At 37.1% G+C, this 17,528-nt stretch overlaps 1 protein-coding gene across 4 annotated transcripts in view; it reads left to right on the forward strand.

Annotated features, from left to right (window-relative positions):
- Positions 1-17,528, forward strand: part of FAM107B (family with sequence similarity 107 member B) — a 371,993-nt gene that overhangs the window by 341,646 nt on the left and 12,819 nt on the right. For all 4 annotated transcript variants that reach the window (XM_074194078.1, XM_074194081.1, XM_074194079.1 and 1 more), the window contains one exon: positions 15,512-15,695. In XM_074194078.1, coding sequence (XP_074050179.1) covers positions 15,512-15,695 — 184 coding nt within the window. The remainder of the gene's footprint in view (positions 1-15,511; positions 15,696-17,528) is intronic.

Genomic DNA, 17,528 nt, shown 5'->3' on the forward strand with positions numbered 1-17,528 from the left:
TTTCTGATCCTGCTCATTTCACTCAGCATCAGTTCATGCAAATCCCTCCAGGCTTCACTGAATTCTTGTCCCTCCTGGTTTCTAATAGAACAATAGTGTTCCATGACATACATATACCACAGTTTGCTAAGCCATTCCCCAATTGAAGGACATTTAGTTGATTTCCAATTCTTTGCCACCACAAACAGGGCTGCTATGAATATTTTTGTACAAGTGATGTTTTTACCCTTTTCCATCATCTCTTCAGGATATGGACCCAGTAGTGGTATTGCTGGGTCCAAGGGTATGCACATTTTTGTTGCCCTTTGGGCATAGTTCCAAACTTCTCTCCAGAAAGGTTGGATGAGTTCACGGCCCCACCAACAGTGTAATAGTGTCCCAGATTTCCCACAACCCTTCCAACAATGATCATTATCCTTTCTGGTCATATTGGCCAGTCTGAGAGATGTGAGGTGGTACCTCAGAGAAGCTTTAATTTGCATTTCTCTAATAATTAATGATTTCATATGGCTATAGATTGCTTTGATCTCCTCACCTGTAAATTGCCTTTGCATATCCTTTGACCATTTGTCAATTGGGGAATGCCTTTTTGTTTTAACAATATGACTCAATTCTCTGTATATTTTAGAAATGAGTCCTTTGTCAGAATCAGTTGTAAAGATTGTTTCCCAATTTGCTACATTTCTTTTGATCTTGGTTACAGTGGTTTTATCTGTGCAAAAGCTTTTTAATTTAATGTAATTGAAATCATCTAGTTGGTTTTTGTGATGTTCTCCAACTCTTCCTTAGTCATAAACTGCTCCTCTTTCCATAGATCTGACAGGTAAAGTAAGTAGTCTTTGATCTTATAATTTGCTTATAGTATTATTTTTATGTCTATATCCTGTAACCATTTGGATCTTATCTTGGTAAAGGGTGTGAGGTATTGGTCTAATCTAAGTTTCTTCCATACTAACTTCAATTTTCCCAGCAGTTTTTATCATAGAGAGAATTTTTATCCCAATGGCTGGACTCTTTGTGTTTATCAGACAGCAGATTTCTATAATCATTTCCTGCTATTGCACTTAGTCTATTCCACTGATCCACCACTCTATTTCTTAGCCAATACCAGAAAGTTTTGATGACTGATGCTTTATAATATAATTTTAGATAAGGTAGGGCTAAGCCCCATCTTTTGCAGTTTTTTTCATTCAATTCCTGAAAATTCTTGACTTTTTATTTCTTCATATGAATTTATTTACAACTTTTTCTAACTCATTAAAGTAAGTTTTTGGAATTTTGTTTGGTAGGGCACTAAACAGGTAGTTTAATTTTGGTAGAATTGTCATTTTTATTATATTTACCCTACTTATCCATGAGAAGTTGCTATTTGCACAGTTATTTAAATCTGATTTAATTTGTGTGAGAAGTGTTTTATAATTGTTTTCAAAAAGTTAGAGTCTATCTTGGCAAATAGACTCCCAGGTATTTTATATTGTCTGAGGTTACTTTGAATAGGATTTCTCTTTCTAGCTCTTCCTGCTGTATCTTGCTAGACATATATAGAAAAGTTGAGGATTTATGAGGGTTTATTTTATAACCTGCAACTTGGCTAAAATTGCTAATTGTTTCCAGTAGTTTTTTGGATGATTTCTTGGGATTCTCTAGGTAGACCCTTATGTCATCTGCAAAGAGGGAGAGTTTTGTCTCTTTCTTCCCAATTCTAATTCCTTCAATTTCTTTTTCTTCTCTAATTGCTGAAGCTAGCATTTCTGATACGATATTGAGTAGTAGTGGTGATAATCAACTAATTCTATTTTTAAGGAGTTATTTTCTCCAGTGAATTTTTGTACATCTTTGCCCTTGTGACCAGTTCTCCTTTTTAAGGTGTTCTTCTCTTTAGTGGATTGTTGTGCCTCTTTTACCAATTTGGCCTATTGTTTTTAAGTTGTTATTTTCTTTAGTATTTTTTGCCTTTTTAATTTTTTTGTGATTTTTATTGCATCCCTGTCTCTTTTTTTAAAATTTATTTTCTCCTACTTCTCTTATTTATTTTTTTGGAGGTCATATTTTTCTTTGAGGGTTTGGATATATCAGTTTTTACTTTGTTTTTGTTTTCCCACGAGTGTTTTCATCTTCCCTGTCACCATATAGCAATTTTCTACAATCAGGTTCTCTTGTTGTGTTTGTTTACTCATTTTCCAGCTTCAGGATTTTTGAATAGCTATTTTCAAAGCTAGTTCTGGGGATGATATGGTTTTAGTTCTTCCCATATGGTCTGTTCTAAGAAGCCTGGTCACTGCTCTGGCCTGTGCTCTGGTCTGGGGGTGATCACAAGCTTTCTTTTTCCATCCTGGAAATCTTAACTAGGTCCCTCCTCCTCCTCCTCCCCTGTTGCTACAAGCTCTGGTGTGCTAGTATTCCTCTTTGCCCTCTCAGAGTTCAGTGCAATAGAAGTGTACCCCTGATACTGGGAAAGGGAATCCAGTAATCGCCTTCTGGCCATCACCCCTTTATTGCCTGTGACTGAGAGCTCCAGAGTTGTTGCCAGTTTAGTGCCCCTGGAGTTGATGTTGACTTGGTGAGATGCTCCCACTATATTGCCTGCCTGGGCTGCACTTCACTCTCACCCTGGGGTATGGACCTCTTGCTAACTTTCTAAGTTATCTTGGGATGTAAAATTGTCCCCCCCCCCCCCTTGACCTTTTGTAAGTTCTGTCGCTCCAGAATTCATTTTTAGGTAGTATTTAAAGTTGTTGGGGAATTTCGAAGATCTTAGTTGAGTCCCTGTCTTTTCTCTGCTGTCTTGGTCTGGCTTCCCCTTAAAGGAATCAGTGGGTACAACGACTTCCTTTATCTTCAGTTAATCATTATGATAGTGGATTGTTTTAGAATACTGTTCTACAAAGCACTTCAAGGTCCACCAAAATTGAATGGCACTTCGGGTTCAAATGATGGGGCTCTCTGTTCCAAGAGGCTCTTCACTTCAGCCTGATGAAACTTATCCAAACTCTGTTCAAATTCTACCTCTTGCTCTAATAATACATGTGACCTTGGTCAAGTCTCAGTTTCTTCACTGTAAGATAAGTGGTCTTAATGAGATAAAAGTCCCTTTGTATTAAAACTTAAATCAGTAATGGTAGTCAGATTCATCTGTTAAGAGTTTGTTTTTTTTAATCCCTTCCTCCATATCCCTATTATGATAGCAATTAGTTTCTTCAAAGAAGCTTAACTATATTCATATTCAAAACCTTTCTACTTCAGTGAAACCTGATACAGGGTCATCTTCATAGGATAATAAAACATCTGAATAGGACTTTGCATAGGCATATACAATATAATTTGAACCCAGCAATGGATGCTTCAGCAATCCAATTCACCAAATATTTAAGTGCCTATTATAGGGAAAGCACAATCAGGTACTGGGAAGATAAAGATGAAGACAAAATGGAGTATGACCTTAATTAATGAGCACATATTATGCTGGGGATATAATGGGAGGGAAGGAGTGTATGACAGTTTAGTTATACTAAACTATAACAGAAAACTATCTAGTAGTTTACTTTTTTTGCCACTGGTTGATAATTTGACAATATGCTGCTAGACTATCAGCAAATATTGAGTATTTTTCACCTCAGTCTTATGACAGTGTTATATAATTCAGTTGGTCTTCAGTAAATATATGTTGCATGCCTATCAGTTGGGTAGTGCAGTGAATAGAGAAACAGGTCTTGGTCAGGAGGACAGGAGTTTGAATCCAGCCTCAGACACTAGCTGTGTGACCTTGGGCATGTCACTTAACCCTGATTGCTTCACACCCAGGGGTCATCTCCAGATTCACATCTGGCCACTGGACCCAGATGGCTCTGGAGGAGAAAGTAAGGCTGGTGACTTAGCACAGCCCCCCTCCCCCCTTTACTGAAATCCAATTCACGTGCTTGTCATGGAATCTGATGTCATGGTCTTCTTTGAAAATGAAGAACAAACATTATTATGTTGAATGCCTATCATTTGTTAATTACATTAAAAAGAATGCTCCTGAAGGTAAAATTTCATTATGTAGCTTGAATTTGTTAACAAGAAAAATAAAGTCTTAGTCAGAACTACTGAAATAGAACTTCTCCAAAACAATAGCAGTCTTAAGTTTAATAGCTTTGAAGTAGTTTATAAATAGTGTCAGCCTCTTGGGATTATATTTATACTAAATTCCAAATATTAATGAATCACTAATTACTTAATGAGAATATTTGTGCCATACTCTGTGCTTGCATTTATTTTTTAATCTGACAAGAAGACTGGTTTATATTACTGCTTAGTTCTCTTTTCCATTCCCTTATCAAAAGCAAGAGAAGAGCCCCCAAAGAGTGTGAGAAAAGACCCTATATGACCCAGATAACAAATACAAACATTTTTGACCTGTATTATAACATTTTTGGCCATGTCTTCTCCAGGCATCTTAAAGAGATCAGGATACTGAATGTAAATACTTAGGGTTCTCTTCAGCTCTACCTCATCCATCACCAATCTTTCCCTAGGAAATTCTGTTTGGACTGTGACTCAATCCCCCCCACCCCCTTATATCTTTTCTTCCTCCTTTTTTTTCTGGTTGGAGACTGATTTCTCTTCTTAAAAGTTAGTCTATTTTTGACCTTTTATTTCATCTCTTAAGCAAATAAGATAAAAACTATTAACTACCCACATTGAAAAGATGCCAAATTATTACCAAAGGGTCAAATTATAAAAGAAAGTTTATTATTGAGAGAATCACCTCTCCCAGAGGGGAAGTTCCAGCCTTGTTGGGTTTATAGTACTACTGGGGATACTGGCCCTATCCATGTGAAAAGCCATTTATTTGATATTGTTAATTGTCACAACTATGATATAGGCAAGAAAGGCAATTACAGACAATGGTTCAAATCAGTGTAGATTGCTGTCAGGGTTGTCTAGTAAAACTTCAGGAAAATGTAGAATTTGAATAAAATGCACAGCATTTTTTAATAGGAAAACAGAAAGACATTGTCTATCAAATGCTAATTAAAATTTCATCTCTTTACTTGATATATATATTTCTTGCTCACCCTAGTTACAATTCTGCTTCTAGGTTTCTGGCTTAACTGTTTGGAAGAATAATACACCATTGACAGAAAAGTAGTGAGAATCAAGTTGAGGGGAATTGATGAAGCTGCAACATTCAGATTAGATCATTCATATAGAAACAGCATGATAAAGTAGAAAGGGTACTGATTGTAGTCGGGGACATCTGCAAAATAAGGAATTTGGATTAGATTGCCTCTCTGAAGTCTCTTCTAGCTAAAAATCTATGCTCTTATGTTAATTGATGCTGTGAAAGAGAATGAGGATCACCAAAGGAGAGAATGAAGAGAAAGAACAGAAAGCCATCTGATAAACTTTGGGGAAACTCTACTATTTAAAATTTAGAAAGAAGAGAAATAACCAAAAGAAACAAAAATGAGAGAAGTAGCAAGAGAAAATGAAATTTGAAGCTAAAGGAGGAAGAAGTATCAAATAGGAAAGTTTGATCTTATCAGAAACATTTAGGGCTTTAGAGATGTCCAAAAAAATGTGAGAACTGAGAAAAGTCAATTCCTTATGTTTATGAACTATCCTTGCTGATAATGAGGGAAATATTACTACTGTGTTTTGTCTCAGTAAATGAGAAACTTCCTTATTTTATTCTTGTATTCTGTGTTTTATGCAATATTATTCACTTGACTATTATCTTGAATGCAAAGTAGAGCTATTGCTTATAGGTTTTGTGATCTAGCCAGAAGGGGAACAAAGTAGTAAGATTTTTTTCACTGAGAAAATATCTGGTCCCACCCTGTTGAACAACTCAAGGCAGGAAGAATGAGGACTGACCTGGACAATGGCATTCTGAAAGAACCAAAATTTCTTTAAAAGTACTCGGGTGGAAATTTCCTCTGCTTAAATGAATTCAGGCTCTTTGCTGGGAAAGAGCCCTACATTCTGAGTTTATTATTGTAAAATCACTCTTAAGCTTTTCTCATTTAGATAATTTTAGACTGGGCTAACTTAGACTGAGAAGCAGATAAATCCTGGTCTGATTTGTGGGTCTCTCTTTTGCCCATTTTATACAAAGGTGTGTGTGGGATAAAAATCCACTTAAAAAAATAGAGACTCCTCTGAGCAAAAAAAAAAAAAGTTTATTTTGGCTTTTCTCGAGCAAAGGGCACAACTGCAAGTCTCACAAAGGTACTGAAGATCAAGGAGCTGCCCTGAATTGACAGGTCAAGCAAGATTATATGGCCTAACACAATCCCCTCCTCCTCACTATTGTCTTTCTCTATCAGCTCATTAGTTAGTCTTCAGAGTTATATTCTACTTGTGAAAATCTACCCCAGCAACAAAGAAAAGAATGAAAGGTTTTCATAAAATACTACCTCACTATTCAGATGGTGAGAATAACCTTCAGGATTATAACTATGTTATTGAAGTAAGTTCCTTGCCTTGGAACAGGTCTAGGAACAGTCTACTTATCATCAAACAAGAGGAGTCTTATGAGCTTCTTCAGAACTAAGGCAAGGTTTTTCTCATGGGGGAAAAAGTCTACTATCCTTCTAGTAGTCAGTAAAAGTAGTCTTATCAAAAGTTAGGAGAGTAAGTCACCTGTTTGGAATACAATTTAGAAATAATTTAAGAATAATAGTTTGTTCTTTAATATTTCTTAATCCTGAGAGGATTTCACTAGGAATATTAACCCTGAAATGGTTTTATTGGGAATATTCCACTCAGGTGTATTACTCGGTCAGAACCTCTTTGTTCATATTGAGGCTGGCTGCTCAAGTTGACCTTCCTATTTGCCTTCTGGGTTTATATTCATTTGTATTTTGATCCAGGTCTTTCAGCCTTATTTGTTATAGGTATGAGACTTAAGTTTTGTCTGGAAGTCCCGTGTCAGATCTCATGAGTGCAGAAATGTGTTCTACTTATTTTATTAAAAAATGTTTAGAATGACATGTCAGATATGAAATTTAGTGCTTGACTTAAGGGCATTTGTAAAATTTTGTTATCTCATCAACCTCCTGTTGTCTCTTGGTAATCCCAGATAATTACCAGGTAATCATATTTCAGAATTGAGTAATTTATAGACTGAATAATATGTCCATTGTATATTTTTAGGTTTATGTAGATGTGATTGTGATTCAACAAAATACAAATTCTTTTTTTTTTTTTAAAAAAAGTTCAATTTAGGGTGCTTCAGTTTGTGTGGTAGAGTGGACAGATCATTGGACTTGGAGGATCAAAGACCTAGTCTGATTAATGCCTTGTGACCTTGGAAAGTTAGGCCCCAATTCAAACATTTGTAAAATAAAGTAATAAAAATTAGATATTTTTCAAGACTTTTTCCAGTAAGAGTGAGGCTCTGGAAGTTCAAGGGAGAGAAAGGTACCTTTCCAGTAAGGATATAGGGAAGGGTCAAGGGAAGGTTTGATGAACTATTTCATTCATGGTATCTGAAGAACTTAGCAAAAAATTAATCCATTACTTATCATTTATTAAGTGTACTACATGTACACTTAGTGGAGGTAACATGTACAAGAGTGATGGATCTCTTGGATCAGACCTATTCAGTTCTTGATAAATCAAGGTTTAAAATTGGTTATATCTCTCAAACTGGATATGTTATTTAATTATTTTATGAAACCTGTGACTTCAGTGGAGGGTGAGGAACTTCTTCTACAAATCATATCTGAACACCTCTTGCATTTTATCTTCTTGGGTGTTTGCGGTTCCATGAGGTTTGCCCTATATCAGCAACCAGTTTGTGTTGGAGGTGGGAATTGAACTTAGCTGTTTCTGGTTTCCTAGCCTAGCATTTTATCACCTTCCCGATTCTGCTTTCCTGAAGATTTCGTTAAGTATGTGAAATAATTAAATTCCAAAAACATTTATGGAATATGTATTATGTGTAAGGCATTGCACCAGGCTCTAGGGATATAAAGACAAAAAAATTCCCCTGAGACTACACAATATGGACATAAATAAATACAAAGCATATTGAATATAATACAATAATGATCTTTTGTCATTTAACGTGAGAAAGGAGAGAGGTGAAAGATTGATTTAATGATGCCTGAGAGGTGAGTGAGAGGTAGAGATGAAGCCCTGGGTACATTTCAGAAAAAGGAGGTTCAGAAAGAGAATGGCCATGAGGCCACTATGACTAGAACAGGAACACAATTAATCCCTGGGCCCCTTCTCAAATCAGTTGAAAGACTTTTGATCCTGTGGTATCAGAAAGGAATTCAGACAACTCTCCCAAATAGTCTTAAAAAGTCATGACTAGGGGCGCTAGATGGCGTAGTGGATAAAGCACCGGTCCTGCAGTCAGGAGTACCTGGGTTCAAATCCAGTCTCCGACACTTAATAATTACCTAGCTGTGTGGCCTTGGGCAAGCCACTTAACCCTGTTTGCCTTGCAAAAACCTAAAAACAAAACAAAAAGTTATGACCAGGTGCAGTTTGGGGGGGTGGAGCCAAGATGGCGACAGGAGAAGAGCCTCTCTTAGGTGCTCTCTCTCAAAACTCATAAAATAAAGACTAACTAAATTTTCAAGAGACAGAACCCACAGAGGCATCTAGGGAGGTAATTCTCCAGCTCAAGGTAACCTGGAAAATAGTGGAAAGGCTCTGCTCCACGGAGTTAGAGGGGCAGCCCACCAGAATGAAGGAACTTCAGCCTCCCGGAGGCAGCCCCAGGGTGCCTGGGAGCTGCAGCTCGACAGCAGGGGCAGTTCCTTGACTTACACCCCTGGGGAGCACCGGGCACAATTTGGAAGATCAGCGGGGTGATCTCTGCCAAAGCTAGCTTGTGAAACCCAGCCCTCAGGGCACTCAGCAAACGTGGCTGGGCAGCCCAGATCCAGAAAATGGAAGCAAGCAGAGCCAGTAAGCTGGAGTCCCCAGACAACTGAGCCTTGAGTGCTCAGCTTACCAAAGGGAGGGGAGTGGAGAGAGACTTCCGAGATTTGTCCTCTGTCCCTGGAACAGGACTCTGGGGCTCTAACCACATTCAGATCCTGATCACATTCTAGGCCCCCCCGCAGAACAGCAGCCCCCCCCCCCCCCCCCCCGCACTTCAGCCCCGTGGCAGAGGGGTACACTTATGGTCATTCACAGACCAGGAGGGAAGACAGCTTCACACACAAGGACCCTAAAGGTCCTTTAAACTTTAATAAAAGGACTTCTGAAGTTCTAAACCTTTCTTTTTTGTGTGTCAAAGGCTCCTTTAGTTAAGTATGAAGAATCTTATGGGCCCCTTCTAAGAATGTTTTTATAGTTGCTTTTTGGGTTTTTTTTTTTGGCAGGCCAAATGGGGTTAAATGACTTGGCCAAGGCCACACACAGCTAGGTGTCTGAGGCCGGATTTGAACTCAGGTACTCCTGACTCCAGGGTTGATCCTCTATCCACTGTACCACCTAGCCGCCCCTAGAATGTTTTTAAATGCATATATTAAAGTGTATATAGAATTACAAAGGAAGCCAATTATATTGAAATACATTTATCAAAAAAAAAATTTAGTTTAAGGACTCCCATCTCTGATGAGCCCCTGTTTTAATCCAACTGCTTTATTTTACAGACATGCAGAGGGGAAGTGACTTTCCCAAGGGTACAAAGCTAGTTAAGAGGTAGAACTGGGATTTGAACCTTCGTTTTCTGACCACAATTCCCATGTTCTTTTCATTATAATGTGTTACTGCAACCCCAATACTAGAAATATATTTTGGTTCCTTTTATTAAACATCTCTGAGTCATATAATACAAATTCATTAATAAGGTTATTACTTTTTATTTTGCAGGTTTTAGTAGAATTTTGGATACCACTATCATTCTGAATTAGAGAGGTGTACTTACCTGTACAATTAATGCCACCTACTGGCCAGTGACAGCATCCCACCCTCTCTTTTTAACTGGCTCATGTCCAGCAGTCTGGAACATGCCTTCTATTTATTGTAAGGGTTTCTCCTTCATTTTCGTCCCTCGTACTTTAAATTTGTGATGCATCTACAAAGATTCATATTGTGGGGAGGTAGTAAATGCCTTTGATATTTTCCCAAGCATGTCATTCTTTGGCATTTATACAGAAGTTTATTTGCCAAATGTTTCACATTTATTTGTTAGACGTTATTTCTATGTAAATAGAGATTTGGAAAGCCTCTGAGGGACTTGCCTGGAGGCAACAATGGAACCCCCCCAAAAATAGAATAGTTCACTCTTACTTAATGCTGGCTTTTTGTACTCCTGTCCTTATTCTGTGTATATGTAAGATCAGACCTTCCTTTTGATATCAGTAAGGGGAAACAGTAGTTGGCTTCAGGGGTGATTCTGTGGGTCATGTATCCAGTGCCCATGAGCCTGGAGATGGTGGCTTTTGCAGTGTTTCATAATAGTGTTTTTAAATTTCAAACTATTTTCATGAATTTCCAGGTCTGCCTCTCAGGATAAAAAATCAGATAGTTAGGACCTATGGATATTAGGGTTAGAAGACTTTATTTCAGCTTAGCCTGTTAGTACCTACTTTGTGCAGAGAGAATATTCTGCTGCTCCCAGTAAGATGTGAGGGAAGTGCCAGGGTACCTGCCCTCCTTTTCCTGTCTGAACAATAGAGAAATATTCTATTTTCTTCCATTTTCATATTATCATAGATTTAGAATTGGAAAGGGCATTTAGTCCAACTATTTTTGTTTTACATAGACATAGAAAAATCCCCAACTCTAGAGGTAATATTGTTTATTCATGGGCATGGTAGCTGAGTGGAAGCTTAATTTTAGAATGGACACATTTCATCAGAAGTATCATAAATCTAAAGAAGGAAGAAACCTTATGTTACAAAAAGTGAACCTGAGATCTGGTTAAATTATTGCCCAGGGATCTAGGTGACTTGTCCTAGGTAAAGCTCAAGGTTAGGCTTGTAATCTAGTTCCTCTGACTCTAGAACCAGCATTCTTTCTGTTTTAAGGAAAATGATGATAGAATCTGTAGGATTTACTTTCTTTTTCAATGTATGCAAAAAAACCCCTTATGTTATTAATGTATATTCAGGGAAAATACTGCTGGTATTTTTCTTCTAGAACCTCTTAACATTGAAGACCACAATGTGGACTGAGTTTCCTCTGAAAAAATGCTGCAAAATTACTTGTAATTGACCACAAGCCCTTACTTTCCGAGATTAAAAAAAATGGTACTAATATAAGAAAACTTTTGATTGTTTAGAATAGACATAGAATATGTTGGACCTGTTCAAACTATCGTTTCATGAGATTTTTGAAAAAGTGATTCTTGAGGCAGCTAGGTGGCGTAGTGGATGAAGCACTGGCCTTGGAGTCAGGAGTACCTGGGTTCAAATCCGGTCTCAGACACTTAATAATTACCTAGCTGTGTGGTCTTGGGCAAGCCACTTAACCCCATTTGCCTTGCAAAAACCTAAAAAAAAAAGTGATTCTCAAACATTAGTGCTTTATGTAGTATTTCGAAGTCTAGGCAAATGGAAAATTATAGTCTCTTCCCACTGATTCTGATTTTAAATTTCATAGTTCTGAATTACATTTTCACTTTAATACAAATGAAACTTAGCAAATATTTAGCTTTTACCAGGATGAATTTCTTGATTGGTGTGAAATAAAGTATTTGTTTCCTTAATGTAGTTGGGAAATTCATCACCTTAAATGATATTTTTTCCCTGCTATAGTAAAGATAACAAAAAATCCAGGGACTGGAGCTGGAATACACCTTTTGAAATTGAAAACAAAAACTAAGAAACTATAACCTTTTAAAGCTAGGATTTCCTTATCTTCCAAGAAATAGATCATTTGCCTCTAGTGGTTGAATAAACTGAATCATTGTCTTTCTCATTGAGTAGCACTTTGGAGAGTCAGCCCTAGGTTTTTGTAGTGTTCATAATGGTGTTTTTTTTAGTTTTCAAACTGTTTCCCTGAATTTCCAGTTCTGTCTCTCAGGATAAAAGTCAAATAGTTAGGACCCATGGATATTAGGGTTAGAGGACTTCATTTCAGTAGAGAGTATTCTGAAGATTTGCTATATAAAGTATATTGCAAGTTTGGACAATCTGAACTGATTTTCCTTTGGTATTCTCAAGAAATTGTTCACTAGTTTTTAAACACTTTTCTTGCATTCCATGCAAATTACTTACTTGCCTCTGACAAAATACTTTTTCCTGTTAAGTCCCATTCAAATTCCTTTTACACTGTCCTCACTTTTGCTATCTTTCTCACTAAATTCTTGGTTGAAGAGACCTAATTTCTTTCCTGGCAATTTTATAAATTAAAATTTTAGGTTTATTTTATAGCCACTATTTGTGGCAAATACTAAATTTGGCCACATGTTCCTCCTGGTGTTAAATAGAATGTTAAGAGTACTAAAAGGAGCCTTAGAGATTATTTAGTTCAGTATTCCCAATTTAAAATGAAGAAAAGGGAGTTTAGATGACGTTACTTTTTCAAGGCCATAGAGGAAGTTAGTGAATGATTTAGTACTAAGAAAATAAATCTTCTGCTTCCCAGACTGGAGATACTAATTCATGATGCATTACCACTACCTCACAATTATTTAAAGTAGTTTGTAAAGGATTTTTACAAAGCATCCACATTTGTATATGGAAAGAAGATGGTGGTGGGACATTTTCGCAGCTTCTTTGTACTAAGAGAAAAATGGCCTTGACTGTGAAGAAGGAAAATGCTGTACCCCCCTAAGCAGTGTAGCCACAGAAGAGAATGACTACAGGAGAGCAAAAGCCTGTGACTTTTGAAGTTATGTGGCACTCAAATCTCTGTTAATTCATTTCCAGAAAATGCAGAATGAATGAGTGGGGAAAAAAGAGGCAGTCTCAATAAACATCCATGCCTGTGTTTAGGGAATGCTAGTGGAGCTGAGACAGTGTCTCACAGCAGACACACTACCATGTAAAGAACCCTGTGGCATGGGAATACTAGGCTGGGAGTTTAGAGGGTCTGCCTAAGAGTCTTATATGATTCTAATTCCTACTTGGAGCATTTACGGGCTTTGTGCCCAATGGCACCTTACATGGTTTTCTCCTATTAAGTTAGGGGTAATCCCTGAGATCAAATAAAATGTTTCATCTAAAGCACTCTGCTACTATTATACTATACAGCAATAGTATATTTATACTTCATTAAAAAGATAACTGTGTGACCAACTGACATATATCAGTCAGTGAGGGAATAGGTAGTTGTACATTTATTTACTTTTCATCTCCTGTTTTCAGACAGAATCTGGAACACCGTCTGTCTTGGCTGTGTCCTTTATTGTTTGAGGAGAAGAGACGCAGCCTTTTTTGGAATTATATTGCATTTCTTTTGAAATGATTAACCCAGACTGAAATTGCTGTTATTTTTTATGTATACCTGTAGTAGAATAAAGGTGCTTATGAAGTTAATGAAGATGGTGCTTTTGGTAACTTAGGGTGAGAAAACAGTATTGGTGCAACATATACAACTTGGGATGACTGTAATTCATTTGTTCAAGGTTTGTAAATAATTGAAAGTTTTGTTGACTACCTAAAATGGCAGTGTTTGCATCTAAGACAGATTGTGTTTAAGGTATTTGGTATATAATTTTAGTAGTCAGTTCTAAGTGTTGCTTGATTGAACTTGGTATTATTATAGCTAATGCCTTGATAGTTTCAAATTTGTTATTTTGTACTTAGAATTTGTAAATACATGTTTAAAAAATTACCATATGTGCTTTATATGAAGACAATGTATACTTCCCCCCCACAACTTTTAATATTTTAATAATCTATTTCAGCCTTGCTTTAAATCTCATGTTCCATGCAGTCTGTGGGGATTATTTCCCCCAGTTTTGAAGGAGGTTGTGAAAAATGTTTCAGTATGTTGTTTTTAATAGCAACTTCCTTGGGAGATTTTTCAAACATCAATAGGGATTATTTTGCACCTAAGAAAATTGATGAGTTAAATGAGTTTGTCACTCAGTTTAGTGATTCTCATCCAGAGCATCAACATGCAGAGTGTTTTGTGAAAATCTCATTGATTAATACTTGTGCAATCCCAGCTACTTCTCTTCTCAGAGAAAAATTTACCTTTCCCATGGTTTCATCATCATATGTGTCACTGAGAGACATACAAGATGTGCTTTGTCAGATTTAGAATTGTAAGATGTGGAAGTACTAACCCAGTGAATTAAGTTTACCTGGGATAGGGGTAGGTTGTTGAAAATCAAAGAATCTGCTAGAAGGGACTTCAGTGATGCCAACTGGACCATGGGTGAAGAGTTAAGAAACTTTATCTCACATGTCCTCTGAGAGTACCAGAATTGCATCAACCTTAATGAATGTTTCTTCAGTTTAGAGAACTCACTTCTTCTGCCACATAGTACATCTTTGTTTTATTAAATATATCATAGGGTGTTGGCTGAGGCTTGTATAGATTAAGTAACCTGTCCAGGAACACTCAGCTTATGTCTGAGATAGGAGTTGAACCTAAGTTATTTCTGTTTCACAACAGAGGTAACTGTGGTATAGTGGTGAATGTGCTGACCTCAGAACCAGAAATTTAATCTTTTAGTGGACCCTCTGGGGGCTTATTTGACACCTGCTTTAAGTAGTTTTGTTAAACTCTAAGTGGTGGTATAGAAGGTGTCAACCTACATTCATCTAGGGAGTTTCTTCACCTTGGGAGTTCCTTATACCAGTGAAATCACAGATCTATTTCTATTCAAAAAGAGGTTGGAACATGGCAATAGTGTACACACACACACACACACACACACACATATGTGTGTGTGTGTGTATATATATGTGTATGTGTGTATATATATATATGTGTGTGTGTGTGTATATATATATATATGTATGAACTTATGAACTCCTGGGTGTGATTGTGAGTCTATCCTGAAACTTCAACCAAAGCTTGCAACCCTTGAGTCCTTTCAGACATCAAGGAATAGTTAGCAATCCTTTTCTACCTTCTTCCCTTCTAGCAGATTCTTTGATTTTCAACATCCTACCCCTACCCCAGGTAAACTTAATTCACTGTGATAAAACTGCCGACAAACTGCAGCTATCTGTATCTACTAAGCCAAGGGAAAATAGAGCATTTGTGTCTCTCTGGCCACTTTAATGCCATTCAGTGCACTTCAGTGTTTGAGAAGCAATGAGCAACAAATAGCCTTAGTGAAATAATATACTAGCTTATATATTTAGGTTTTTAATAGTCTCACAATAGCTCAGCTTTTTCAATTGTAAAATAAAGACAGAATGACCCTTACAATGTTATGATCATGGGGCAGCTAGGTGGCCCAATGAATAGAGCACTGGCCCTGGAGTCAGGAGGACTTGAGTTCAAATTCAGCTTAGCCTCAGATACTGCCCCTTGCAAAACCTTACTGAATGACCTTAATTGGTTTTTATATTTTTTTATGTATTTTATGTACCACTATTTGCATGAAAATCTGTGAAAAATAGACTACAACCATTTGTTCTTTTTGTTACAGATAACACAGTTGAGGATCCTGAATTTAAAGATTCCTCTCTTGTTCCGAAAAGTGTCATGGCTGAACCTGACTACATAGAAGATGACAATCCTGAATTAATCAAGCCTCAGAAATTAATCAATCCTGTTAAAATTTCCCGGAATCATCAAGATCTTCACAGAGAACTTCTGATGAATCAAAAAAGGTGAGTTGATCTCCTGACCTATGGGGGGGGGGAGAGAGAGAGAGAGAGAGAGCGAGAGAGAGCGAGAGTGTGTGTGTGTGTGTGTGTGTGTGTGTGTGTGTGTTTGTGTGTGTGTGTGTGGGGGGGGGTGTCACATCTAGGTCCCAAATCACTGTACCTGTGGTTGAAGCTAACACAAACTGTCCCACATCACCTGACTCACCACATTGGATTTAATAATAAACTCTGTGTGCTAAAGTTCAAAGGAACATGAATATACATTTATATACACAATAGGTAAAGTGCTGCCCCTGATGTCAGGAGGACCTAGGTTCAAATTTGGCCTCAGACATTCATTAGCTATGTGACCTCAGGCAATTCACTTAACCTTGATTGCCAGGCATCCAGAATCATCTCCAGTCATCCTGGTTCATATCTGACCTCTGGTCCCAGATGACTCTGGAGGAGAAAGTGAGGCTGGTGATTTATTTAGATCCAATTCCCATGTTTGTCATGGCATCACCTCCCTGGTGTCATTATGGTCTACTTGGAAAATGGACAAACAACATCCACAATATAAAATTTCATCCTTTTGTACTTCTCCCTTTATCTTGTAACACCTCTCTCTGAAATCACACTTGTGATTTGTTTTGTATCCACTGTCACTGAGCAGTTTTTCAATTATTCTAGGATTCTCTTCTCACCTTTGATGGTGAAGAAGATCTTAAAGGTTAGGAGGAAAGGTTTTAATTGGAGCATACTAAAAGGGAGGAGAGACATACAATGCTCATGAAGATGTATAAAATCTCAAATAACTTATTTTAGAGATGTGAGATGCTTCCTCACCCCCCCATAAGTTATGAATTCTTCTTTTATATTTTGTAAGAGGTTAAGAATTAGACATGCCTACCTACTTTCCAAGATTTTGGGACTCTGTTTGCGTAAGAACTATCATTGTTAATTTCTCAGATGCTTTATGTATTGCCTGACTCAGACCAGTTCCCTAGTACTTTGATAAAGAAATAAAATGAGACACTTAGAAGCAGTCAATAATTATTAACAAAAGATGATTTGCATAGGTATTATAGATGATGAGTATTCTACAAGGACAGGCATTGAGGACATGTTGAGTCTATTCAGTTGATTTACTCCCTTGCCTTACTTTAATGAAATACCAGACAAACCTTGTTCATCTCTCTCCCACTCCCTCCACCCCCTTTGTGCTCTGTATTTAGGAGGTAAAGACCTGACATCCACAGCTTGAGTCCCTAAGCCAATAAAGTCTTGAGGAATGGTTAAACATCTTTTAAGTAAAGACTAGAGTAAAAACTAGCTTGCTTGGGGGAACAAGTTAAAGTAATGCTTTTACTATAAGATAAATACTTTTTCTGATTGGTGTATTTTATTTTGTCTAATGCTAATATACTTTTGTGTTTTGAGAGAAGAGACAGACATGAATACTATTTATGAATTGCATAGAGTTGTACACAAATAGATTTCTCTACTCATAAATCATAGAGGGAAATTGCAGATACCTGGCTAGCCCTAAAGAATAGTGATCTAGATTTAACTATAAGGAAGTTTCCAGTCAGGTGACTGAGGGTTCTATCCTTGGCCTTATTCAGTTAAATTTTTGTCTTGGGAAAGTTATCTTCTAGTTACCAAATCTGGGTGAGAGGTATACATAGGTGATACCATATATGGCCAACTCTATTCCAAAAAACATTTCAATAGACTGGAATGGTAGGCTTGAAGTCAGCTCATTGTTGTAATGTAAAACCTTGTACTTAAATTTAAAAAAATTAAAAAAAAACTGTAAAAGTACAGAATGGAGAGACATGAAACTAGAAAGTG

Source organism: Macrotis lagotis, chromosome 7 (genome assembly GCF_037893015.1).
Source record: "Macrotis lagotis isolate mMagLag1 chromosome 7, bilby.v1.9.chrom.fasta, whole genome shotgun sequence".
Classification (NCBI taxonomy): Eukaryota; Metazoa; Chordata; class Mammalia; order Peramelemorphia; family Peramelidae; genus Macrotis; species Macrotis lagotis.